Consider the following 25,399-nt stretch of genomic DNA (forward strand, 5'->3'; position numbering starts at 1 on the left):
CTAAGCCTAAGGTTGCCATCTCATTTTGAAGTCACTTCCCACTCTGGCGGTGTGGCTTGGTTGGAGCGTTGTCCCTTAACCAAAAGGTTGGGGGTTTGATGTCCGGACAGGGCAGATACCTAGGTTGCATGTTCGATCCCTGGTCCAGGCATGTACGGGAAGGAACTGATCAATGTTTCCCTTCTCCCTTTCTCTCTAAACAACAATGAAAAAATGTCGGGTGAGAATTTTTAAAAAAGGTCACTTCTCTTGTGAGCCCATAGTAGGCACTCAGTAAATGAGTGAATGGGTGGACACACAGATAAATCCCAGTTGTAGGTGGCTGCAAATTCCTGGCTTGGAAAACAGACCTGGGTTCTGGCCTCATCTTGGCCAGGTTTGCAGTGATGTAATCCCGGGCAAGTGCTTTCCCACTGTAGGTCTACTCAGCTGTTTCCTCTGCTGTAACGGAGGGGATCTTCAGTCATTTTTACCTCTGACACTGTGATACTGCTCTCCCTTTTCCCCTTTCCATACGTATAGATATAAAACCAATAAATTATGAAAGGGCAAGTTGATAATGGAACTGCTGATGGGCCAGGCTTATGCAGAGTGCTTCTGCATAAGCACTAGTGTTTGGACCTTGAACCAAACAGCTGTGACTGCAAGTTGGAGAATCAGTCTCTGTCTTCAGCTAAGTGTCTGTAATAACCTAATTGCTCCTTGTGCATCCCCCCTGGGAAGGAGAACGGTGGGCAGAGGGGGCCTGCTGTTCAGGAATTTTCCTGGGTGGCTGAGGGGGTAACCTGGAAAATTGGATTTTATAAGCTTATCTATTGGAGGCAGATATTTCCAGCTGGGCAAATGCCCAGGAGACATTACTTCAGGGTCTTACTCAGTATCCTAGCACAGAAGGATTAAAATCAGAAAGACCAGCACTTGGCCTGGAACCTGACTTAGGGTCGGGAAGCAGTGTGCTGTTCCAGGTTCTGTCTGTGGAACTACAGGCACATTGGGTGACCTCTCTGAGCCTCCGTTTGCCTCTGATTTTCTTTTTCAACGGAGTATCTGTACTGCCTGCCTCACAGGGCGTGGTGATTCAATGTGATGATGCAGGTGGGCGTCAGTGAACCTGATGTCTATACAAACATCAGGTGTTATTGTTAGCTTCAGTTTTTATATCTGTGTAATGGGGTTTGATTCATGGTGGGGGGGTGTGGAAAGGGATTTGGAGATTTTGTCTGCTTAGTTCCTCAAGTAATGTCATTGACACCCCCTGACTTTCAGGAAGACAGGATGGGTAGGTTTGAGGGGAGTGCTGATGCTTTATTAGGAAGACACCCAAGCCTGCCTTCCTCCTTGAAAAAAATTTGACTTTTTGGAAAAGCTTGTCCTTGGCTATAAGTTCCACTCCTGCTCTCATTTCCAAATTTTGGGCACAATGGCACAAGACGTCTACTTGAGCCGCTCAGCTAAGGCCAGCCAGGTGCCCTTTCCTACCAGAGGCACTGTGACTGTCTCCCTCCTGTGCTCAGGCCTTTGAAGGGTTAAGTGAGCCACACCCGCAGCAGAAACAGCCTCGGACTTTGTGCTGAGCAGCCGGCTCTGACTTCTGGTTTGACTGACAGAGAGCCCTTGCTGGAGGAGGCAGCACAGAGAAGGTCAGAAGGAAGAGTGGACACTGGCAAAAGGAGGGCAGCCTCTTTTTCTGGTCTACAGACACCATGGACAGCTCCCCTTAACAAAGGCACCTCTCCACTCTTGGGGCTGGGCATCCTGTGCCCCCTTCCTGCCAGATTGGGATTTCATCCACCATCCTCCAAGGGACAGTGAAGTTACACCCTAGTTCCTGTGTCAGGTGAGTCTAGTCTTGACCTGTCACTGCTCTTTTTCATCTTGGGGCACCTATCTAGGGGTTGCTTCTTTTACCCTTTCCCTGCCCCCAGCCAGTGGTATTTCCACTACCCTCAAGTCCAAATTCAAAGAAGATGCCTTCTCCCAGCCCTGCTTCAGCTTCTCACCCTTCCCTGCCAAGTTACTTAACGACTTAACTTTTTTTTTAAACCTGGAAAATCTGGGATAAAAATAGTACTGAGTTCATGGGGATATTGTAAGTATCGAATGAATGTATGTGTAGTGTTTAGAACCCTACCGGGCCCATAGTGATCACTCCATGATTATTACTAGAGACTGCTACTACAGTGTTCTTATCACTTCCTTCACTGTGTCCTTCCAGGATGTGACAAGTGCTCTATTTTCCTGGAGCTTGGGGAAAGCAGAGTGAAGGGAGAAGGCAGCCTGAGTTCCCTTCTTGCTCCATCTTCCATTCCTGCTTCCTTCCCCTCCCCCACGCAGGTCAGCATGCAGGAGAGGAGGAGGATATGGCTCTTTAACTCCTGTAGGGAGTGGCATTGACCATTGTACTAATAATTCTGTCCTGTACCAGGCCACCCCGCCTACTCAGTCCCACAGGAAAAGCTGAGGAGGGCTGGGCTTCCTTCTCAGGGAACACCTGCTGTGTGCCCATGGAGTGGGCCCAGGAAGTAGGCTGAGGCTTCCTGTGTCTCCAACTCTGCTCCTCTGTGCTTATTCCCATCACCTGCTAAAAAGCCGGATGTGCGCCTCTGAAGTCTAGGCCAGGCTGTAGGAATTCATGTAAAAGCGGGAAATAGAAAAATAGGGACAGAAGTGCAGGGACAACAGGCACGGCCACAGGTCCTGACAGCTACTTGCTTGGTGGGGAGACAAAGCTTACTTTGTTTTCTTCAGGGTATTCCAACTTTTCACGGAGGAACGCCTGTCTCTGTCCTCCAACTCATTACCTCGTCTGGCCCCCATTTAAAAAGTGACTCAGTGGAGCAAGGAGAGGTGGGGAGAGACCTTTGGAAGAACTTTTGAAATGGACATGGGTGGGTTGGGTGACTGACATAGGGACTGTGGGAGGTAAGGGGGTGAGGAGGAGAACTAGGGACAATGGTCAGAGAGCCTAGACCCTGGCCAGGGCATCAGCGCAGGAGGGAGAGAGCGTCTGATGACCGGCTGTGGCACAAAGCTCTGCTCGTCCTGTCCTCCCCAACCCTTTCTCTTGCAGGCGCAACTGCACTTCTCAGTTGCCACCTGTGGTGCCTCCCTTACCCTGGGGGTCAGGGGCAGGTGTTCCCATCGCATACTTGCCCTGTTTCCACCAACCCTGACCCAGGGAGCAGAGGATTCCCCTACCTCCTGCCAAGTTTTCTGCAGCCTCCCACAGTTATCCTGGGCTAGTCCAGAGGCCTCTCTGGGTTGGGGTCTCTCTGGGGCTGGACCTGGAGTGGGGAGGGGAGGAAGGCTCTCTCAGGCCCTTCTGCCTTCCTCCTCTCAGTTTCTTGTCTCTGAAGCGGAGAAGATATCAGCAACCTGCCCCCCTTACTCCCAGGATCCATAGGCCCTCTGGAATGACTCTCCTGGAACGTTCCATAGGGGTGGAGGACCTTGTGCTCCTGGAACCCCTGGAGCAAGAGTCTCTGCTCAAGAACCTCCAGCTGCGCTATGAAAACAAAGAGATTTATGTGAGTGCATGTGGTCCCCCGACTGTGGGTGTGTGGCTAAGGACCTCACATGCTCCCACTCCCCCACCCCCTCACCCCCTCACTTCCTTCACCTTCTTCCCTGGCTCCAGACCTACATTGGGAGCGTGTTGGTTTCAGTGAATCCCTACCAACAGCTGCCCATCTATGGCCCAGAGTTCATTGACAAATACCGGGACTATACCTTCTATGAGCTGAAGCCCCATATGTGAGTAGAAAGAGGGACGAAGGGCAGGTGCATGTTCCTGCTGATGAGGCATCCTAATTTCCTCTATCCTTTCTCCTGAAGGAGGTTCTCCAGCTGCCCCTTCTTCCCCTGGCCCTCTGGAGGCCCCTTCCTAGGCCTGTCACTTGCCTCAGAATTGGAGGGTAGATGACTTTGGAGGCTGGAGGCTGAGAGAAAGATAGTCTCTTGGACTGGCCCCACATTAGTCATTACCTACTTCTCCCCCCCAAGCTATGCGCTGGCAAATGTGGCGTACCAGTCACTGCGGGTCCGGGACCAAGACCAGTGTATCCTCATCACGGGGGAGAGTGGAGCCGGGAAGACTGGTGAGGCGCCTGGCTGGGGGAATCACCACTGGAACTACCCCCGTCTCTCTCCAAGCCATGCCTAGTCCTGCCCCTCTCCCACCTCCGAGATTCCCTCTTGGTTTTTCTGACTTTGAGGGGTCTGAGGTGCTGGCATGAGGGAAGTTAAGGAGAGTAGCGTGGGGATCCATGTAAGGGTTTCTCTTGCACAGAGGCTAGTAAGCTGGTGATGTCTTACGTGGCCGCCGTCTGTGGGAAAGGGGAGCAGGTGAACTCTGTGAAGGAGCAACTGCTTCAGTCAAACCCAGTGCTGGAGGGTGAGAATTCCAGGCTCTGCCCTGTACCCCCACCCTGTCACCCCCAGAGTCACTCAGCCCCAGACCCCCTTCCCCATTGTTCCAAAACCACTGTTGTCATTCAGCCTGAAAAATCTGAGTTGGCACTATGACCAGAAGGCCTTCCTCCTTTTCCTTCTCTAGAGTCCCTCTTCTCCCCTCAGCCACCTCACTGCCCCTCTCCTCATTTCTGCAGCTTTTGGCAACGCCAAGACCATCCGCAACAACAACTCCTCTCGATTTGTGAGTGACCGTCTATCTCCCCGGTCTGGGAGGAGAGGGAGTGGGGGACTGAGGGGCAGGAATGTGCCACCGGCCCTCTCTGGATGGTGGAGGGTGATGAGAGGAGGAAACAAAGTCTCTCTCCCTGGTCTCTGAAGGGAAAATACATGGATATTGAGTTTGACTTCAAGGGATCCCCCCTCGGTGGCGTCATCACAAACTGTACGTATCTCCCCATTCTGCTTGCCGCTGCTCGCTTCCGCCAGCCCCACAGTGTCCCTTCCTGCTAATCCGCTGCTGTAGGTCGGAGGCACATTAGCCTGCCAGACTTCCCAGCCACTAGGAACACCAGGGTTGGGGCAGAATTAGAGGGAAGCTGAGGTACCTCCCAGACCCTCAGGGCATTATTTTCTAATTCTCTGCCAGATCTGCTCGAGAAATCCCGAGTGGTGAAGCAGCTCAAAGGAGAAAGGAACTTCCACATCTTCTATCAGCTACTGGCTGGAGCAGACGCACAGCTGCTGAGTATGTTCCTGCCCCAGACCTCCCCGGCTGCCGCTCAGTGTCCTCTGGGCCCCGCAGCCTCCTTCCCAGAGCCCTTCAGATTCCTCCTTCCTGCATCCCTCACCTGAATCTCATCCACCATTGTTGGGAACAAATCCTGTGACCGCTGTGCTCTCTTCCTTAAGTTTTCTTTGCCTCTTCCCTGCTCATATTCCTCTGTCCTGCCTGCGTTCCTCTTTCCCCAGGCTGGCTTCAAAAAATGGAACACTCATTTCCATCTACTGTCCTTTTCTATCTTTAAAGGGATTTTATTGATAGTTCGACAGGAAATTCAGCAGCATGTTGCAAGTGTTCAAGACCTCTTGATGAGCTTAGTTGAAGTTGTCCTGGGTCTGCGTCTGCCTCTCCCAGGACCCTGTCCTTGAGTTCCTCTTAGATCTATGCGGGTTCCGTTCATTCATTCATCAAACATCTCGTGAACATTTGCTGTGATTGAACACTAAGGGTGTAGAGTTGGGTAAGACGTGGATCCTGTCCCTTGAGGAACTTACAGTCTTCTAGGGATGGCAGACATGTGAACAGACCCACTGCAACTAGCACGATCCGTGCCTGTGGACCTGTGCGAACGGCTGTGGGAGCAGAAGGCGTGGGGCACGCCGCCTTGTCCTGGAGAAGAGCCCGTTGGGATGGGTGATGCACTGGCCCGAGGTGGCTCTGGGCGGGCATCACTACAGGGTCTGGTGAGACCCAAGGCCCTGTCCGAGTTTGCCTCCCAGGGCCCCCTCTAGCTGTCAGCCCTGTGGGTGTCTGGCCCCTGAGGACCTGTCCCTTTGGTTTCTGGTTCTTCTGTGCTGGGTCTGTGCCTATGCCTTCTTTCCCTGTGGCAGCTCTCTGTGGTTCAGGAGCCCCCACAGGTCTCACCCTCTCCTGGCTTAATAGTCTTGGTTGTGATCGATGTGTCTGAATCACAGGCCCCAGTGTCTTGTCCTGGCTGATTCTGTCACTCACTGGTTTCAGTTGAGTCCAGGCAGGGCCTCCCTAGTGCCGTCACCCCAGGGCCTTTCTGACTCATTCTCTGTTCAGATGTCCCTCTTTAGCAAGCTTTGCTTTCAAAATTGTGTCTGGGGAGAAGCTGCCATTAAATTCTAGTTTGAGAGATACTCACTGAATCTCAGATCATTTGAGTAACAGATCACTGATGTCCATAAAGCTCCTCGACTAGCCTGCTCCTTGCCATCCCGGGTAAACAGCTTTGATCATCTCCTCATTTACTTATTTAAAAGAAAAAAAGTTCCTGCGTGTCAGCCAGGTATACAGAATATGGAGGTGAAAAACACAGTCCCCCCACACAGGTTGTCCATCTGTGGGGGAGAGAGAAAACAAAACCCAGCGCATGTGGTAGGGGCTGGGACAGAGATTCACGGCGGGGGGACACCAGAGATCCATCAGGCTCGGCCTGCCACACCAGGGAAAACCTTCAGAAGAGGGGTCAGGGTCATAACGTAGAACCTGCCACTTGGTCAGTGCTTAGTGAAGGTGCCAATGGGGGCAGGGGGAGGGGCGGGGGGGGGGGGGGAGCGATTAAGCCTGGGGCTGGTGTGAGATAGAGCTGACCTGTCTTTCCTTACCTTCATCCTCCGGAGTCACTGGGGCCAGAGCGGGGTGGGGTGGGGAGTGTGGGGGCGGTTTGTTTTCATTGTTTAGAACGCTGAGGGTGGGAAGGAGAGTAAAATGAAGCTTTTCTTTCATAAAAGTTGGGAGAAAACCCCAGTAATTACCAACACCTAAATCCTAAATACTACTTAAAAATTTAGTCTATTATAGGAATAAATGATTCCAAAACAAAGGAGGCAAGGGAAGAAACTAAAACAAAAGTTCTTTGAATAAGTGAATGAACCAACCTAGGGCAAGGCTGGAGGGCTCTAGAGAGGCTGTATCCTAACTCTCTCCCCGCACACTGACCTTCCCAGAGGCCCTGAAGCTTGAGCGGGATACCAGTGGCTATGCCTATCTGAACAGGGAAGTGTCCAGAGTGGATGGCATGGACGACGCCTCCAACTTCAAGGCTATGCAGGTGGGTGCCCAGGGTGGGGTAGGCTTTGGCCCTTAGGCCACCCCTGAGCCCAGGCTCTGGTTTTGAGAAGGGAGGCATTGGACTGGCACCGCAGCTCAGTTCTGATTTCTGCTTTCTCCCTAAGAGTGCCATGACTGTGATTGGCTTCTCAGAGGAGGAGATGCGACGGGTGCTAGAGGTGACGGCCCTGGTGCTGAAGCTGGGGAACGTGGAGCTGTCAAACGAGTTCCAGGCCAATGGGATACCAGCAAGTGGCATCTGTGATACGAGAGGTCTGCAGCCTCCTGCTGAAGTCCCTGCCCAGCTCCCCGAACATCCTGCTCTGCTTCCACCCTCTCGAGCATCATTAACTTCACTCTGATTCAGTCCCAGTCAGCCTGCTCCTGAGTTCTTCCCCAAACATGCTCATTGAGAACTCCCAGTAAGGCATATGGGAATGCGGTTTTGAAGTTTGATAGATGTAGCTTCTGAGACTTATCCAAGTCTCAGTTGACTTTTGCAGAATGGAGACAGTTACACCTATTTCAGGAGAGGCTCAAAGTAGGTAAGGAATACAAAGTTCCCAGATCTCCCTTTCTGCCTCCTCCTCCCTAGACCTTCTCCAGGTGTATGTTCTGAATTAGCTACAGGGACTTCTCCAGCAAGGCTCAGGGACACCAATCTCCCAGCAATTTCACTCACCAACCCTTCCTCCCTGGCCGGGAGAAAGCCCTCTCTCAGGCCATGTTGTATTGCCCCATCACCCCAGGTGTTCGGGAGATTGGGGAAATTGCAGGTTTGAATTCAGAGGAACTAGAGAGAGCGTTGTGCTCAAGAACCATGGAAACCGCTAAAGAAAAGGTGGTCACCACACTGAATGCCGTTCAGGTAAGGGGCCCCATGGAAGGGGCTGATTCTGAGGCTGCTCTGCGGCAGCCACACTAACCGGCTTGGCCCTGCCTTGTAGGCTCAGTATGCTCGGGATGCTCTGGCTAAGAACATCTACAGCCGCCTCTTCAACTGGATAGTGAATCGAATCAATGAGAGCATCAAGGTGAGAGACCGCCCTCCTCCCTCAGCACGCCCCTGCCTGCCTTGCTCCTCTTGCCCTGGTCAGCAGCCCCACGCCTTGGGTTCTGAGATGAATAGAGTAAGGACAGTGAGGAGGAGTGTACGGTTTTTCCCGATAGGGTGTTGTGGAAATATCACTGGCTTTGGAGTTTGACTACCTGGATAGGCTACTTACGAGCCGTGTGGCCTTTCAGTCTCAAAGTCTGAGCCTCAGTTTCCTGATTTGAAAAACGGGACGTCAGCGCCTACCTGCTTCACAGGTTTAGTGAGGCTCAGGTAAAATGACGTGCATGGTGACCATACAACCAACACATCCACTCCTAGGTGTCTCTCCCAGCAAACTGAAAACAGATGCGCAGGGTCTGGCACAAATAATGCCCCTTTTTTATCACACACTCTTTCATTACAAAATCATAAGCAGATAATTCTGTAACATAACAATATCACACTCAAGCACACCCTATGACATTTTAGGTGAAATGTTCAAATTAAAACCATAAATTATTTCACCCATATTATTGCCCTACCAACTACACTCAAGCAGGCGTTACTTCTGCTGGATTCTCTATAGGAAGTTCATAGAGGCATTATGCTTAATAGGCAAAACGTGGAAAAAACCCCAATGTCCATCAACCAACGAATGGATAAATAAATAAATGTGGTATATTCATATACAATGGGCTGTTATTTGGCCATAAAAATGAATAAAACACTAATATGTACTTAACATGGATGAATCTTGAAAACATGTTGAGCACAAGAAGCCAGATGCAAAAGGCCACATTTCGTATGACTTTCTTTACAGGAAATTTCCAGACTAGGCAAACCCATAGACGTGGGAAGTAGATCAGTGGTTATAGGGGCTGGGAGTGGGCAGGGAGAGGGGAATGGGCAGGAACTGCTGATGGGTATGGGTACAAGGTTTCTTTTGGGAGTATGATGAAGTGCTCTGGAATTGGGTAGTGGTGATGAATGTACTTTAAAAGCCCACTGAATTGTATACCTTTAAAGGGTAAATTTTCTGGCCCTGGCTGGTGTGGCTCATTGGATTGAGTGCTGGCCTGCAAACTGAAATATCACCGGTTCGATTCCCATTCAGGGCACATGCCTGGGTTGCAGGCCAGGTTCCCAGTCAGGGGCTTGTGAGAGGTAACCAGTGGGTGTTTCTCAGGCACATTGATGTTTCTCTTCCTCTCTTCCCTTCTCTCTAAAGAATAGATAAATAAATAAATAAATAAATGAAATCTAAAGAAAGATAAGTTTTCTGGTATGTGAATTAGATCAAAATAGAGCTCCTATAAAAATTATATGCATGAAAATACCATCAATTTAGGAGCCACAACTGGAAGGCATGGGGCAAAATGGGATTTGAACCTAGGTTTGATAAATGCTTAGCCCTTTTGAAATTTGATTTTTTTCACCTGTAAAGTGGGAATAATCATACCTTACAGGGTTATGATGTGATTAAGAACCTAAAATTTTTTTGCAAAATGCTCAACAAATGCTCAGGAGAAAATGGTTATTCTCCTGAGAGGACTTCAATGTCTTTTTTCCTCACACCGTGGGCACACCATCCTGGAATCTATTAGCATCTTCCTTCTCCTTCTTTCTTCCCTCTTTGCTTGTCGTCCAGCGTATAGAAGAGGAAGGAGGATAAAATCACAACAATTCTTTACAGCTTGGTCAAGCTCACCTGAGTTCTGTTTGCCCCTTGCTCCCATCACATCCACATGGAGGGCCAGTCCTCAGATTTATCTTTTCCTCCTCTCCAGGTGGGCACTGGGGAGAGGAAGAAGGTAATGGGGGTCCTGGATATTTATGGCTTTGAAATATTAGAGGTAAGAGACCTTTGTTCAACCTTGGTACCCTGCTTCCCTAGGGTTAGGGACAGTTGGGCTCAGAGGGGCATGTAAGAGAGGGGAGAGAGGGCTGAAAGGAAGGATGCATCTTGGGTTGAGTTGGTTTCTCTCTTTAACCTGTGTACCTTCCCTTAGGACAATAGCTTCGAGCAATTTGTGATCAACTACTGCAATGAGAAGCTGCAGCAGGTGTTCATAGAGATAACACTGAAGGAGGAGCAAGAGGAGTATAAGAGAGAGGTAAACTAAGTCTCCTCCTCACTTCTCCTCTCTTACATGACTTCCAGGCACATGCCAGGTCTTTCCTTCTCCTTGATCACAGTTTCCCCTCATTCGTTCCCAGTTGGGAACACAAAGGACAATACGTTTCCTCTGCTCCACTCAACATTTCAGCTTTACCAAGAAGTGCTCATTTTCTGCTCTCCATCCCCCCATTTCTCGATCCTCCCACTCCAGGCCGGGCAAGGAAGGGGGCAGATTGATAGAAGGGTGTTGGGGGGATGGAGGGGGGGTCATGACAAAAGTGAAGTGACAGCTGTGCTTGGCCTAGGGCGCGCTGTGAGCCAAATTTAGAAGCACACTTCTCCTGGGCTTGGCACCCCACCACACCCCTTTCTGTGCTCTTCTCTGACGCCTCAGCATCCTCGTCTCCTCCAGGCCCTGGCTGATGTCCCCTTCCTCTCCTGTAGCACCCCGATCCAGAGTTCCTCACCGGAAGTGCCCGGTGGCTCAGACTTTCCATGTCCTTCCCCCATTCTGCCCGAAAACCCCTGCGCGCTCTCGGGCTGGGGTTGGCACAGCTCTCTGCTGGAGCCGAGCCACTCCAAAGTGTGAATGGCCAAGTCTCGCTCATCGAAACCCTCCCAGGGATGCTCCCTGTGAGCTCCCAGGAATCTGTTGTGCCAGGATTTCAGCCAATGTGGTAACAATGTATGAAGAAGTTTTTTAAGTATTTTTGCATATTTTTATTTAAAAAATTTAAATGATCAGGTAGATAATACATTCCCATGCTTCAAAACTCAAAAAGCTTAAAAAGGTGTGTAAAGAAAGGCCTCGCTCTCACCCTGTCTCCAGTCTCCTCTGTCTCCTTCCCCATCTAGAGGCCCCTAAAGTGGACCTCCATCCAGGGGTCCTTGGTATGTGATCAGACAAGTCTGTAAATACAGTTTCCCACAACATTTATTCAAGTGGCAGTGAATACACTCTCTTCTATACCTTGCTTTCATACGTTAACAAGAGATTTTTCTGTATATAAAGATGCTTTTTTTACACTTACATAGGATTATAAGAACATAAGTCCTTTAATTAGTCAGGGAAGGCATTTTTGGAATGAAGTGGCCTTAATGCCACACTGCATTCCCTAAAGACCTGTTTGGGAGGAGGGAGAGAAAGGCTTGTGTTCCCCAGGCACACCTGCAAATGGCCTGAACTTCAGGCCTGGCCCTTGGGTGGGGTCAGAAGCTCTCCTGCCTGCAGGCCTGATGCCCAGCAAATCCCAAAGCCGAGGAAGATCGTCTTTGGGTTTTCTGCTTCTGTATCATTATTGGTCTTTTGTTTTTTGTTTTTTAAAAAGTATACAGTCCCGAGGTATCATGTAGACCAGTGGCTCAGCTGTGGTCCTGGGTCAGCATCCCCTGTGAACATATTAGAATGCAGATTCCCAGGTCCCATCCCAGACCTGTGGAATCAGAAACTCGGGGGGCAGGGGCAGCAGTCTGTGCTTTAATAAGCTATCCAGGTAGTTGCAATGCACTCTGAATACTGAGAATCACTGAAGTAGGTCTTTGAAGATGCATCAAATTAGCTTCGTTGTTTGGTGATAAAGTCACTCCCGTGCTTTTGTTCTGTGGTTTGTTGCCGGAGTAGTGCGGCCTTGGCTCTTCCACATACACAAGGACCCCTCCCCACCCCCACAGTGGGGTAACCCCTACCCCATCTTCCCCCAGCATCTTCCACTTCCCTCTCTGTCCACAGCACCTACGGGGCTCTCTCTGTCCACAGCACCTACGGGGCTCTCTACATCGACTACCCTCACGCAGGTCTTCCCATGTGTCTCTCCACTCGCACCACAAACTCGCCATCAACTTTGGAGGAGTGGGGATGTCAATAGAAACCACACCAAGGGCCCCTCTGAACTGTAGGGCTTTCTGATGGCCCTTTGTGGGCTGGATGAAAGGGGGCCTGGATCTGGTGAGGTCTTTGAAAACTTGTCTTGGATCTGCTCCCTGTAATTTTCCGTGTCTCCCCTTGCCAGGGCATCCCGTGGGAAAAAGTGGACTACTTTGACAACGGCACTATCTGTAACCTTATTGAGCATGTGAGTTATCCTCCTCTTACCTTCGGGACCTCCCCTGAATATCCTTCCCCTGGCCCGTCATTCCCCACCCCTCGGCCTACTTGGTGAGGATGGCAAAGAGGGCAAAGGATGAGTGGGCAGAAGGTCTGGACATCCCGGAGGACCAGGTCTAAGTTGCACTGATCTTGTTCCCCGGCCAGAATCAGCGAGGCATCCTGGCCATGCTGGACGAGGAGTGCCTGCGGCCTGGGGCGGTCAGCGATTCCACCTTCCTAGCGAAGCTGAACCAGCTCTATTCCAAGCATGGCTACTACGAGAGCAAAGTCACCCAGAATGCCCAGCGCCAGTATGACCACACCATGGGCCTCAGCTGCTTCCGCATCTGCCACTATGCGGGCAAGGTGATAAGGCAGGGCTGGAGGGTCAAGATTGGGGCCTGAGCACAGGCTGAAGGCAATGGGGGAGGAACTGGGAGGGGAGATGAGAACTAGAAATACTTCACAATGAGAATGGGAGGGCCAAGTGCTGGGACAAGGTCATGGGCTTTCCAGACCAATAGCTGTTCCTTTACAGGTGACATATAACGTGAACAGCTTCATTGACAAGAATAACGACCTACTCTTCCGGGACTTGTCCCAGGCCATGTGGAAGGCCCGGCACCCTCTCCTTCGGTCCCTGTTCCCTGAGGGTGATCCTAAGCAGGCATCTCGCAAACGCCCCCCTACTGCTGGGGCCCAGTTTAAGAGCTCTGTGGCCATACTCATGAAGAACCTATACTCCAAGAGCCCCAACTACATCAGGTGGCATACTGGGCACACAGGGAAACATGCTACATGTGTGAGAGCATGTGCATGGTCCATGTACTGTAGAACAGGTCCATGGCTGGGGGGGGTCTCTGGAATAAGGGTATCAGAGGTCATTTCCTCGTGGGAAACAGCCAAATGAGTCCCTGAGGGTCCTGTAGCAGGGAGAACATCAGACTTGGGTGGGGACCAAACTATAGTGAGTTTATAGTGAAACTAGAAAGGCTAGTGTGTCTACTTCCTCTGAAACTTTTCCCCTCAGGGGAATGTGTGCAGGATTGGGATGTAGAGACCAGCATGGGCTACACTGGCAAAGGTGAAGCTCCTGAAGCCTGTACCTTACCCTACCTCCTACCAGGTGTATAAAGCCCAACGAGCATCAGCAGCGAGGTCAGTTCTCCTGGGAGCTGGTGGCAACCCAGGCCCGGTACCTGGGACTGCTAGAGAACGTGCGGGTGCGGCGGGCAGGTTATGCCTTCCGCCAGGCGTACGGGCCCTTCCTGGAGAGGTACCGATTGCTGAGCCGGAGCACTTGGCCTCGCTGGAATGGGGGAGACCGGTAAGACTCAGTGGGGAGCAGAGAAGGGCAGAAGGGCAGTGCAGGGAACATCTATGGGGGAAGAAACTCTGAAGCCTTCAGTCCAAGCTCTGAGCTCTTCTCCCAGGGTGAAGGGGATTAGGGGAAAGGCGGAGGGAACACTCTTCTGGTTGCCTCTTGGCAGCTTTCCCTGTTGGCTTTGTAGGGAGGCGGTTGAGAAGATCCTGGGGGAGCTGAGTGTGTCCTCAAAGGAGGTGACCTTTGGGAAGACAAAGATCTTCATTAAAAGTCCCAAGACTGTGAGTTGGAGAGTGCGCTCACATTTGGCGGGGCTGCAGGCGGGAGAATTGGAGAGCTTATCTGAGGGAGAGGCTGGGTGGAGAAGGGAGCATCTATAACCTGGAGTGGGTCGTGGATGAGCAGGTGTCTCTGCAGGGACTGAATCCTCGGGTTCCCACCCTACCTGGTGAGCCCTAGGAGTCAGGGGTGCTTACTTACATGGACCACTCTGAGAGTCTCCACTTGAAGCGGGACTCCTTGAGGGTCCGGGTGATGAGTCACTTGTATCTGAGTTTCCACATTCTAGCACAGTGCCTGCTACAGAGTGAGAGTTCATGTAGATGCTTGTTAAGTGAATTAATAAATGAATGACTCAACTGAGAAGACAAAGGAATGATCAAATAAAACTCTGGCTGGGAAGCCTCTGGTGCTGTGGGGTACAGGAAGAGAGAGTGCGGTTCCCCTAGGCCACCCTCTCTGTTCCACCCTTTCACCTCTCCACAGCTTTTCTACCTTGAAGAGCAGAGGCGCCTTAGAATCCAGCAGCTGGCCACACTCATACAGAAGATATACCGAGGCTGGCGCTGCCGCACCCACTACCAGCACATGCGCAAGAGTCAGATCCTCATTTCCTCCTGGTTTCGGGGCAACAGGGTACCAATTACCCCAAAAGTCCCATCCCTGCGCTCTAATAGGAGAGTGGGAAGTGGGAAAGGTGGTTCAGGGGTGGAGTTTTTCTAACAGGCCCATAATTTTCTACAGCAAAAGAAACGCTATGGAAAGATAAAGGCGTCAGTATTATTGATCCAAGCTTTTGTGAGAGGTTGGAAGGTAATGGGAAAGGGGAGAGGGGTTCCCCCTCATACATGGGGTTCCTTCCCCCACATGGTTCCTTCCACATTGTCCCAGCTGCGGGTTGGGGGGTGGGGATGGGAGGGGGAGTAGCAGGAAGTGAGCCCTGCCCGAACCGGGGACATCCCTCTGCGCAATGGCCTGTCTGTGTCTGGGTGTGTTTGAGTCTGCCTGTGTGTGTCTGGGAGTGTGGGTGTGTGCTGGGGAGATCTGCACGTGTGCGTGGCTCTGCCTTCTGCTTTGAGTGTCCTCCTCATTGCCGGGTTGTCTGACTTCACTCTCTGCAGCTACAGTCTCAGCTCTTTACCTTCCTCTGTTCTTTGTGTGGCTGAAAAAGAATAGAATCTCTTTGAGGTCTATCTTCTGTCTTCTAGGTCTGACGATCTTGTACTTTGGCTCCTTTCTTGTATGTCCCTGCCAGGCCCGCAAGGATTATCGAAAATACTTCCGGTCTGGGGCCACTCTCACCTTGGCAGATTTCATCTACAAAAGCATGGTAAGAGGGGGGTGTTGAGGATGAAAGTGGGGGGTTGAGGAGGGAGGGACAGGTTTGATAGAGAAAGATGAGGGATTTGAGAAGAGGTGACTCAAAGATTTCTCCCCAAGAGCTTCCTTGACCTGCATGCCTCAGGGCCCAGGGGCAAAATCAGGGCACATTTGGGGTTGAGTGGACACTGTAGGCCACCTCGGGGTAGGAAGAGGTCCCAGCACACCCCAGAAGAGACTGGGGCTGGACGGTTCACAATAGTTGAAGAGCTGAGCCTCATTGCAAACCAGGGTGAGGACATTTAGGGTTAGCTAATACAAACTTCCAAGGTCCGAGTTGGGGTCAAGGTGGAGGAATTGTATTTTCCTTCTATCTCTTCTGAAACTATAGTGGGCAAGTCTGAAATTAAGCCTCAGGAAGGATCTTAATTCTGGAGGACTGAGGTCAGAGTGGGCAGGAAGAAGCCAGGAGCAGGCCTGGGCATTCAAACTGTGGGCAGTTTCCAGTGAGAGGAAAACAGGGCAGAGAAGGGTGGTAGACAGAGGGGAACCAGACGGGGAGGGAGCAGCACTTCCAGTGAAACCTCTAGAAAGGCCAGAGAGTAGGAGGAAGAACGAGGGTCTTAGACAGAGGGCTGGGGTAAATTGGAACTGCCCTCCACTGATTTGATTTTTGACGATTGTTAGGACTCCTACTAACTGTGCTCATTTGGACACGGGACACATTCATTGGAGCTCTTTGTTGTGGGAGAGGCTGGATCCCAGGGCTGAGTGGAGGAATGGGGGCTCTGAGTCTTCTTTGTGCCCCCCTCCACCCTCCCCAAAGAGGCGCCGTTTTCCTGGCCTCTTCAGTTGCCTGGTCTCTCCTCACAGGCTCCGGGGTGCCTGCTTTCTCAGAGTCCTGCTCTCTTGCTGCAGGACTGCATTCCTGAGACCTGTAATCTGCTTTTGCTCTTATCTCATGACTTGCCCTCTTCTACCTTGTCTTTCTTTTTGTTCTTTTAATTTTTTTGAATTTATTTATTTATTTTTAGACAAAGGAGAAGGCAGGGAGAAAGAGAGGGAGAGAAATATCGATTGGTTGCTTAACGCCCCCATCTGGGGACCTGGCCCACAACCCAGGCACGTGTCCTGACTCGGAATCAAATCTGTGACCGTTCAGTTCGCAGGCTAGTGCTCAATCCACTGAGCCACAGCAGCCAGGGCTCAAGTCATTTTCTATACCTTCAATAACTCTATCCCATAAACAAAAAGGGTGCTGGGTACTCCCTAAAATACAAAGAGTTATGAGTGCCGGTTCTAGTCTGGGGGAAACTAAACAGTTAGATGCCACAGGTGAAACTTGGTTGGATCCTGGAAGAGGAAAAATAAAAATAAAGCTAAAAAGGACATTTTTAGGAGTTTATAAAGGACATTAGGAGAAATCTGAGTATGTATTCCTGTTAGATGAGTAAATCTAATTAATGTTCATTTTCTTAGGTGCAGTGATGGAATTATGATCATGTGAGTGAATGTGCCAGTTCTTGAGAGATGTGTGCTTAGGTTTTGGGGGGAAATGTTGTAATGCCTGTCGCCTGCTGCAGGATGACGAAGACCTGTGTGTATGTGTGTGTGTGTGTGCATTCTCTGCGTTCCTATATGTGTGCACGTGTTAGAGCGAGGGTGCAGACAGGGCAAGGCGTCAACGTTATCGATTGGTGAATTTAGGTGCGGGTATGTGGCATACAGATATTTACTGTAATGTTTTCTTCAACTTTTGAGCAAGTTTACAAACTTTCAAAATGAGAAAATATATTGTATTACATTTTTTAAACCTTAAGTCAAATTATGGCATGCCTCCCCCAAAGCCCTGTAGCGGTGTTCTATTTCACACTCCTAGTAAAGGCCTGTGTCCTTACCGCAGCCCACAAGGCCCTTCGTGATCTGTCCTTGACTGGCTATCCCCCGACCTGCTCTCCTCTTACTCAATTTAGTTCACTCACAGTGGTTTTCTTTCTGTTTCTGGAATACGCTGTCACTCATTCCTGTCTCGGGGCCTGCTTTTTTGCGTCATAGCATATATAATTAACTGACGTCACATTCTATGTGTTTATTTGCCCTGGGCAGTCTCCTTCCCCAGCCCCAGTAGATTGTAACCTTGATGAGAATGAAGAGTTTTGTTTGCTCTGCTCATTGCTGTGTCTCCTTACCTAGACACAGAGCACACACTCAGTAAATGCTGAATGGTCATAAAAAAACTCAAGACCTTGGAGGCTAACTCCCAAGGACTCACTGTCTAGAGAGGGAGATTTCCACACGGATAACAGTAGCACACAAACAGAAGTATAGACAAAGTGCTAGGGGCTCCAAAGGAAGGAGAGGCCCCGTTGGACTGCGTCTGCAAGGAGGGCAGAATGTGGGCTGGCGATGTGAAGCTGAGAGCAGCATGAGTAGTGGCTCAGAGAGGCGGTGCGTGGGCCCAGCGGAGGGCATGGTGAGGAGTGCCAGCTTGGTGTGCCAGGCTAATGCAGGGGCTCCTGTGACGAGCTCCGGCTCTAAGGAAAAGACTTTGAATGTCAGGTGAGGTGTTGGGCTTGACTGATCACAAAGGAGGGAGGACTCGGTACCTGTCCACCAGCTAGCGCAGACAGTAGCGGCCCGCTGGAGGCAACAGTAAGCTGAGAGAATAGGAAGCTACAGGAGCAACATATGAAGGCCTGTTTTCACATTGGTTCCTCCCACCTCACTTCCCTGGGTAGTGGGTCTCGGCTTGGAACTAACCCTCTCTTCCTTCAAACTCCCATTCGTGCTCTTCCTGCCCAGCCCCAAGCCTACGCTGCCGCCTGGAAGAGATCCGGGAGATGACACCCTTCCATCTCCTCAGCTCCAGTCTCCTCAGCTCCACTCGCTGGCTCTCACACTGGGTGGGCTTCCTCTGTTTAAGTGGCAGGGTCTGGGTGTGAGCGCGCTGTTGGGGTCTGTCCTCTCATCGTTGCACTGTCAATTCCGCCGCTTCTAACCAGGCACAGAAATTCCTGCTGGGGCTGAAGAACAATTTGCCATCTACCAATATCCTGGACAAAAAGTGGCCAGCTGCCCCTTACAAGTGCTTCAACACAGCGAATCGGGAGCTGCAGCAGCTCTTCTACCAGTGGAAGGTGAGTGGGGCCCACGCACCTCCCCCTCATTTGCCTTTTCCTCCTCTTGCCTCTGGTTTTTCTCTTCCTCCTCTTTCTTCAACTCTTTTTCTTTCTTTCTTTCAAGATTTTATTTATTTATTTTTAGAGAGAGGGGAAGGGATGGAGAAAGGGAGGGAGAGAAACATCAATGTGTGGTTGCCTCTCGTGTGCCCCCTACTGGGGACCTGGTGCACAACCCAGGCATGTGCCCTGACTGGGAATTGAACTGGCAGCCCTTTGGTTTGCAGGCCAGCACTCAATCCAGTGAGCCACACCAGCCAAGGCTCAACTCTTTTTCTTTGTTTTAAAAAAAACTGTGGTAAAACATGCATAACAAAATGTACCATTTTAGCCATTTTGAAGTGTACAGTTTGGTGGCATTGGGCACGTTTACATCGCTGTGCGGTCATCACTGCCATCTGTCTCTAGGCTTTGTTTTTAATCCTCACCCGAGGCTATGTTTAGACAGGAAGAGGTGAGAAGAGGAGGGAGAGAGAGAGGGAGACAGAGACGGATGTGAGAGAGAAACATCGATAGGCTGCCTTCTGTACGTGCCCCAACTAGGGATCAAACCGGAAACCTTTTGATGTATGAGGTGGCGCTCCAACTAACTGAGCCGCCTGGCCAGGGCCACCTCCATACTCTTCCATCATCCCAAACTGAAACTCCGTACCCCGTAAGCAGTAACTCCATGTTCTCCCTTCCCCGGCCTGCTTTCTGTCTCTAGGAATGTGACCAGAGTCATGTGCTGCTTAACGACGGGGATACGTATGAGAAATGCACCACTAGGTGAATTTTGTTGTGCAAACATAACACTGTGCACTCACACAAACCTAGATGGTGCATCCTACTACACCCCTGGTCATGTGGTGCAGCCTGTTGCTCCTAGGCTACAAGCCTGTGCAGCACGTTACTGTACAAAACAGCATGAGATTATATCAAGCACAAGAGAAAATGACGTAATCAAGAGACTCAGTGACCTGGCCTAGTGGCTCAGTTGGTTGAGCATCATCCCATGCAGCAAAAGGTTGTCAGTTCGATCCCCAGTCAGGGCACATACCTGTGGGCTCGATCCCCAGTCGGGGCACGAACAGGAGGCAACCGATCGATGTGTCTCTCACATTGACGTTTCTTTCTCTCTCTCCCCCTCCCTTCCCCTCTCTCTAAAGTCAGTAATCATATCCTTGGTTGGGGATTAACAAAAGAGAGATGTAGTAAACAAACACGAGGTGTGTGAGGCTGCTACTCGCATAGCGTGGCACACTGTTTTCGGCAAACTTTTTAAATATGTAAGTAGAGCACGCTCTGAAGCAGCGGTGGAAGGCGCAGTGTGGTGACTGCGTGAAGCAGCAGTGTAGTCATTCACCATCATCACCAACGTGTGTCACTGCCACGCGGGCTCTGCTTTACTGACTGCGGGGCAGCGTGTCGTGTCGCACCAGCGCCAGCTTGAACATGTGAGACATGCGTGTGCTGCGACGTTACCACGGCTACGGTGCCACTACCGACAGGACGTTTCCTCTCTGTTACGATCTTATGGGACCACCATGGCACATGCAGTTTGCCGTTGACTGAAATGTCATTATGTGGCGCGTGCCTGTATTTTAGGTGCCTCGTATAAGCGGAATCATACAATATTTGTCCTTTCGTGTCTGGCTTATCTCGCTTAGCACAGTGCCCTTCTATTCAGGAGCTCCTTATGGAGCGCCCGTCTGGGACTGGGCCTCGTGCTGTTTTCTGGGCATACAGCCCCCATGGGGCTCGTATTTTGATTGCTTCTCGCCCCCACCCCAGTGTCCCTCGGTCGCCATTCCCTCCCCGATGCTTCTCCAACCTCTATCCTCTCTGAAGTGTCTAGTGCCTGGCCTTTTCCCTCTGTCTGCATTCTGCAGTCCCTGTCCCTCTCCTTCCACATCTCAGTGTCCTCCCCACCCCCTCCCAGCCCGCCCTCTTCCTCCGTGATCATAGCTTCTGCCCCAACCCACCCACAGTGCAAGAAATTCCGGGATCAGCTTTCCCCACAGCAGGTAGAGGTCCTGAGGGAGAAGCTCTGTGCCAGCGAACTGTTTAAGGGCAAGAAGGCCGCATACCCCCAGAGGTGAGGACCTCTCCGACCCTGCCCGTCAGTTTCATCATGAGGAAGGAGAGTATTCCCCAGGTGGGACGGAGCAGTGGGTCCAAACTTCAGTGCATCAGAGTCACCCAGCAAGCTCAGTGACACCCAGGTGGTTGCACCGCCCCTCTCAGAGTTTCTGATTCAGCAGGTCTGGGGTGGGCCCCAAGAATCTGCCTTTCTGACAAGGGATACCAATTCCCAGGGGATACCGATGTTGGCCCTAGATGGTGCTCCAAGAACCACTGAGAGAGAGGACGTGTGGGGGATGCGGGAAGGGGCATTGCAGGGCAATGACGGGAACTTAGGGGGAGGCGCAGGGCCTGGGGGTCGGTGGTAAGGGCTTTGTCTCCACTGCCTACTTCTTACATGTCCTCAGTGTTCCCATTCCATTCCATGGCGACTACATTGGGCTGCAAGGGAACCCCAAGCTGCAGAAGCTGAAGAGCAGGGAGGAGGGGCCTGTTCTGGTGGCAGAGACTGTGAAGAAGGTCAATCGTAGCAACGGCAAGGTGAAGGCCAAGGCCGGCATCCTGACTCCTCCCCACAGCCTGTTCCAGGGCCCAGGCTGGTAGCTGGGAGGGTGGGGGTCGATCCCACCTTTCCTCATCCTTTCCTATTCTGTCCCTAGACTTCCTCTCGAATTCTACTCCTGACCAAGGGGCATGTGATTCTCGCAGACACCAAGACGTCCCAAGCGCAAACTGTCATTGGGCTGGAAAGTGTGACTGGGGTGTCAGTCTCCCCCTTCAAGGATGGGCTTTTTGGCTTGCATCTGAGTGAGGTATCAGAGCTGGTTGGGGGCAGGGCCTCAGGCTGGAGAAGGTAGGGGCATCACAGGGCTGCGGAGGACTGGAGGTGATGGGGAACGAACCTCTTCCTCTGGGCCTTAGATGTCTCTCAGGCTGCTCCCGAGGAGAAAAAAACGAATCCTTTCCCTGCTTTTTTTTTTTTCCCTTCCTAAGATATCATCAGTGGGTTCCAAGGGGGACTTCCTGTTGGTCAGCGAGCATGTGGTTGAACTGCTGACCAGAATGTACCGGGCTGTACTGGATACCACACAGAGGCAGCTTCCAGTCTCCGTGACTGAGCAGTAAGGCCATGAGCTGGGCTGAGGGATGGGCTGGGGCAGATGACGAAGCTGTTGGTCATTGTGACCGGGAAAGTTCATGCCTTTACAAAGTGAAGCATATTGTGTCAGAGTAGGGCTTGGGGGAGCTGTGTGGTCTCCCATCCAAGTTCTCTAGAGTCTCGACCCCTCTGGTGGCCAGGGGGATGGGGGATATTTGCCTCAAGAAGAGGAGGGGAACCCATCATGAAAATATGGGCATAGGCAACGGGGGCACTAGCTTCACCTTTCTGTCTTTTCCCCTCCAGGTTCTCAGTGACATTCAAGGAGAGTGATGTGACTGTCAAGGTCACCCAGGGGCCTCGGAGTGGTGAGAACGGCAAGCTAAGCTGCAAGAAGAAGGGGAGTTGTAGCCTGGAAGTGACTGTGTCATGAGGCCGTGGGGGCCTAATGTAGAGATGGCGGTTCCTTCTTCCTGGACCGGCACCAACCCTACCACTCAGCTTTGTGGGAGCGTCTCTGATCATGAGGTGGTGCTCAGAGACTGAAGAACCCTTGAGGAGTACCGTTCTTCCGCCAAACCATCCCAGTCTTTTCTCCAAACTTAGCTTCCTTCTGCCCTCAACCTCTTTGCCCACTAATAAAACAAATGACTTCCCAAAGGTTTGGTCGGTGTGGGTGAGTTGAGCTTGCTGTTCCCCATCTTCTCGGTGACTTGTACTCAGACCCCCTCCCTCTCCCCACTACCCTTCCCCTTCCCCTCCCTCATGCTCCTTGGAGCCAGCTAACACAGATAATAAGAATAGAAAAGAAGGGAAATTGTCTCTGGGTCCTTGACCGGCTGAGCTCTTGGGGGAGGGTTGGAGAGCCTGGGGTGGGGGCAGGGCAGTTGGGGATGGGACTGAGGTCGCAGGTGGCCAATGGGCTGATTCATTAAGTATGTCCCTGGAGGGAAGTGAGGATCCCTGTCTTGACGAAAACTGGGATTCTTTGGAGATTCAGCCTCGTTTCGCACTGGGCTTCATCACACCTGCCCCACCCTGGCACCCCCTTCCTTTCCGTATACCAGAAATGCCAGGCTGCTGCCAACAGCTGTCTTGCTAATCACTGTCCGCAGCTGAGGCCTGCAGCTGGTGGCATTTGACAGGGAGGCTCCCCCGCCCAGACTCCCCCATCCCGAGGATGGGCCCCTTCCCTCCTGGCTTCATTTATTTCCCCTGTGTTGTCGTCATTTTTTTTTCTCGGTTTCCAACTGTCTCACACCATCTTGTCCTCATTTCTGTGGGCTCTGACTAATATTATTAATACATAATCTTTTTTATAATGCCTTTTTTAAAGAACTCATTCAGTTTTTTAAAATTTATTTTTAGAGAGAGGAAGAGAGGGAGAGAGAAACATTGATTTGTTGTTCCCCCTATTTGTACATTCGCTGGCTGATCCTCGTATGTGCCCTGAGTGGAAATGAACCCACAACTTTGGCCTATGAGAATGATGTTCTAACCAACTGAGCTACCCGGCCAGGGCCGTATAATGCTTTAAATATGCCCCCCATTCATATGTATTTCCTCATAGACTCTCGTCTCAGCCTCTCCCACCCCAGTGTCTACCTTTAAGAAACAAGCAGCTCCTATTTCTGCAGTAAACATTAGATCTGTGCTCCATGAGAGTTGTGCAGATGGCTGCCTTTGTTTCTGTCTCTGAATGTCTCTCTGCCCTTTCAGTCTCTGCCTTTCCTGCCTCTTCCCTGTCTCCACCACTGCGCTCGCTGCGCCTTGAAGCTGGGGTCTCCCTCCACCCTGCTTCCACCCATCTGCAGGCAGCTCACGGCTCCAGGTAATCATGCTGTGGGAGACCTGATTAACTTCTCTTCTTGCCTGCAGATTAATCTTGCTCCTTGAGTGCAAGCCCTGTATTCTAGCCCAACATGCACTGAGCTAAGATAGGACCCAGGGAGTCAGTTCTCTCCAGGCGGATAAGGGGCTAGATTTGTTGTGGTGGGCTGTGTCCTAAACTGGGGGTATCTTAGGCTCTGGTCAATCTTCTGCCACCCACGACCGCTCCCCCATCCTTGACTTCTCAGAATCAGTGAGGAGGTTCTGTGTGTCTGAGGGGGGGTGGTGACCGGAGCCTGACCTCCCCGCTCTCTGCCTCATCTCCTGCTCCCAGGGCCCAAATTGTCGTCACTTTTCCAGTGAAGTGTCTGGTCATTTTCTGAAGCAATTTCAGAAGAATATGCAGCTGCTGCTCCCAACCCTGCTTTTCCTTTCCCAGGGCTGAAGGCAATGTCAGTCTTCTGGGCTGGGGATTGTGGGAGCTGGCCTGGCCGGGGTCCCTGCCCTCCCCCCTGTCCTCTCCCTGGTCATGTGGGTGGATGCCAGTTTGAGGAAGGGTAGGGGTTCCTCTCCTTCTCCACTCTCCAGCTCTCTCTTCCTCTCTTCTGTCTCTGCCTCTCTCCGTTTCTGGAGCCCTGGAGTGTGTGTTTTCCTCCTCTGAAGCCTAGGGGGCTCAGGGTCCCCACTGTGTCCGAGGGCTTGAATTCTCTCCATCAGGGTGGGAGAAGCTGGGGATCTGCTGCCCTGAACTCACCCCACTCAGCACGTCCAGCCTGCTCTATCTAGGTTGTTTGAGCTTCTGAGGGGCACTGACTACCCTGGAGCCCCCTAACCCCCACAAGGAGCCACTCCAGAGTCTCACAGCTCACGCCAGCTCTAGCTCAACCCTTCTGGCTCCTCCATTTCTTCCCAGGCTCTGAGGGACAATTTGAGTTTCTTGCTCGGTGGGTTGCTTCCATCTGTCTCCTGGCTGCAGGACTTGGCAGAACACAGAAGCGGCCATGCTTCCATCCTTCACAAGTGTCTCCAGCCGGTATCACATACAGCCCTGGCCTTTCCTCCCCACCTGAAGCACCCCTCCAGGATGTTGCACCCAAACTGTGCATGTGGTGGACAGATACATGCAGGTCATTCTTGTGTACAAGCACATGCTGAGTTGGCCTCCACCTCTGCCCACTGGGAACAGCTGACTAACCTGTCTCATCTCAGCTCAACTGTACACACCTTTTCCTGGCCTCACCGTCAACCTTCCCAGCAAAGGGGGGGAACTCCAGAGGGAGGATCTGCTAGGGACCCTGCCCCTCTATGCCAGTGACAGCACCTGAGCTGTGGCTCAAATAAAATATAGGTGTTCACAGGAAAAAAAACTCCTAGGTGGTCTGCAGCTACACCACCCACTTTATAAGCCATTTGCATATGATTTGCGGGCAAAATGAAGCCTGCCCTGCACCAGCCATCTGAGGAAAGAGTGAAGAAACAAAATGAAGTCACCATAGCCAAGTTAACAAAGTTACTTAAATCAGAATGGGCTGGCCCTGGCCAGTGTGGCTCGGTTGGTTGGGTGTCATTCCACAAACTGAAAGGTCACAGGTTTGATTCCCAGTCAGGGCACACACCTGGGTTCAGTCCCAGATCGGGGTGCTTACAGAAAGCAACCAATCAATATTTCTCTCTTTTTCTCCCTCTCTATAATTAAAAAATGTTAAAAATTTAAAAAATGAGCCGAAACATGAAGAATAGATTTTATTTCATTTTAACTAGCTTGACAACTTAAACTTTTCAGTTGTGCGTCAATGCCTGGGAAATATACAAAATTCCTATAGATAATCCTCTGAAGAGCTTAGGAAAGAATG

General features: G+C 51.3%; 1 protein-coding gene across 2 annotated transcripts; it reads left to right on the top strand.

The window, feature by feature from the left end:
• The first annotated feature begins 1,584 nt into the window (after positions 1-1,584).
• On the top strand, positions 1,585-22,400 carry MYO1A (myosin IA). Of its 2 annotated transcripts, none has more exons than XM_053921297.2 (28): positions 1,585-1,837; positions 3,341-3,527; positions 3,638-3,753; positions 4,003-4,097; positions 4,289-4,393; positions 4,608-4,654; positions 4,792-4,855; positions 5,060-5,158; positions 7,108-7,211; positions 7,336-7,483; positions 7,960-8,078; positions 8,158-8,244; positions 10,034-10,099; positions 10,256-10,360; positions 12,375-12,437; positions 12,617-12,817; positions 12,990-13,216; positions 13,578-13,778; positions 13,963-14,056; positions 14,541-14,690; positions 14,799-14,867; positions 15,310-15,384; positions 18,377-18,511; positions 20,524-20,630; positions 21,025-21,157; positions 21,277-21,429; positions 21,611-21,738; positions 22,023-22,400. In XM_053921297.2, the coding sequence occupies exons 2-28, from the start codon at positions 3,414-3,416 to the stop codon at positions 22,147-22,149; spliced, it is 3,132 nt and encodes a 1,043-aa protein (XP_053777272.1). In that variant the 5' UTR covers positions 1,585-1,837; positions 3,341-3,413; the 3' UTR covers positions 22,150-22,400. The 2 variants fall into 2 exon arrangements, with proteins under 2 accessions (XP_053777272.1, XP_045040686.1); XM_045184751.3 differs by having other exon boundaries at positions 3,395-3,527.
• Positions 22,401-25,399: the final 2,999 nt, after the last annotated feature.

The sequence above is a fragment of the Desmodus rotundus genome, chromosome 3 (assembly GCF_022682495.2).
Source record: "Desmodus rotundus isolate HL8 chromosome 3, HLdesRot8A.1, whole genome shotgun sequence".
Taxonomy (NCBI): domain Eukaryota; kingdom Metazoa; phylum Chordata; class Mammalia; order Chiroptera; family Phyllostomidae; genus Desmodus; species Desmodus rotundus.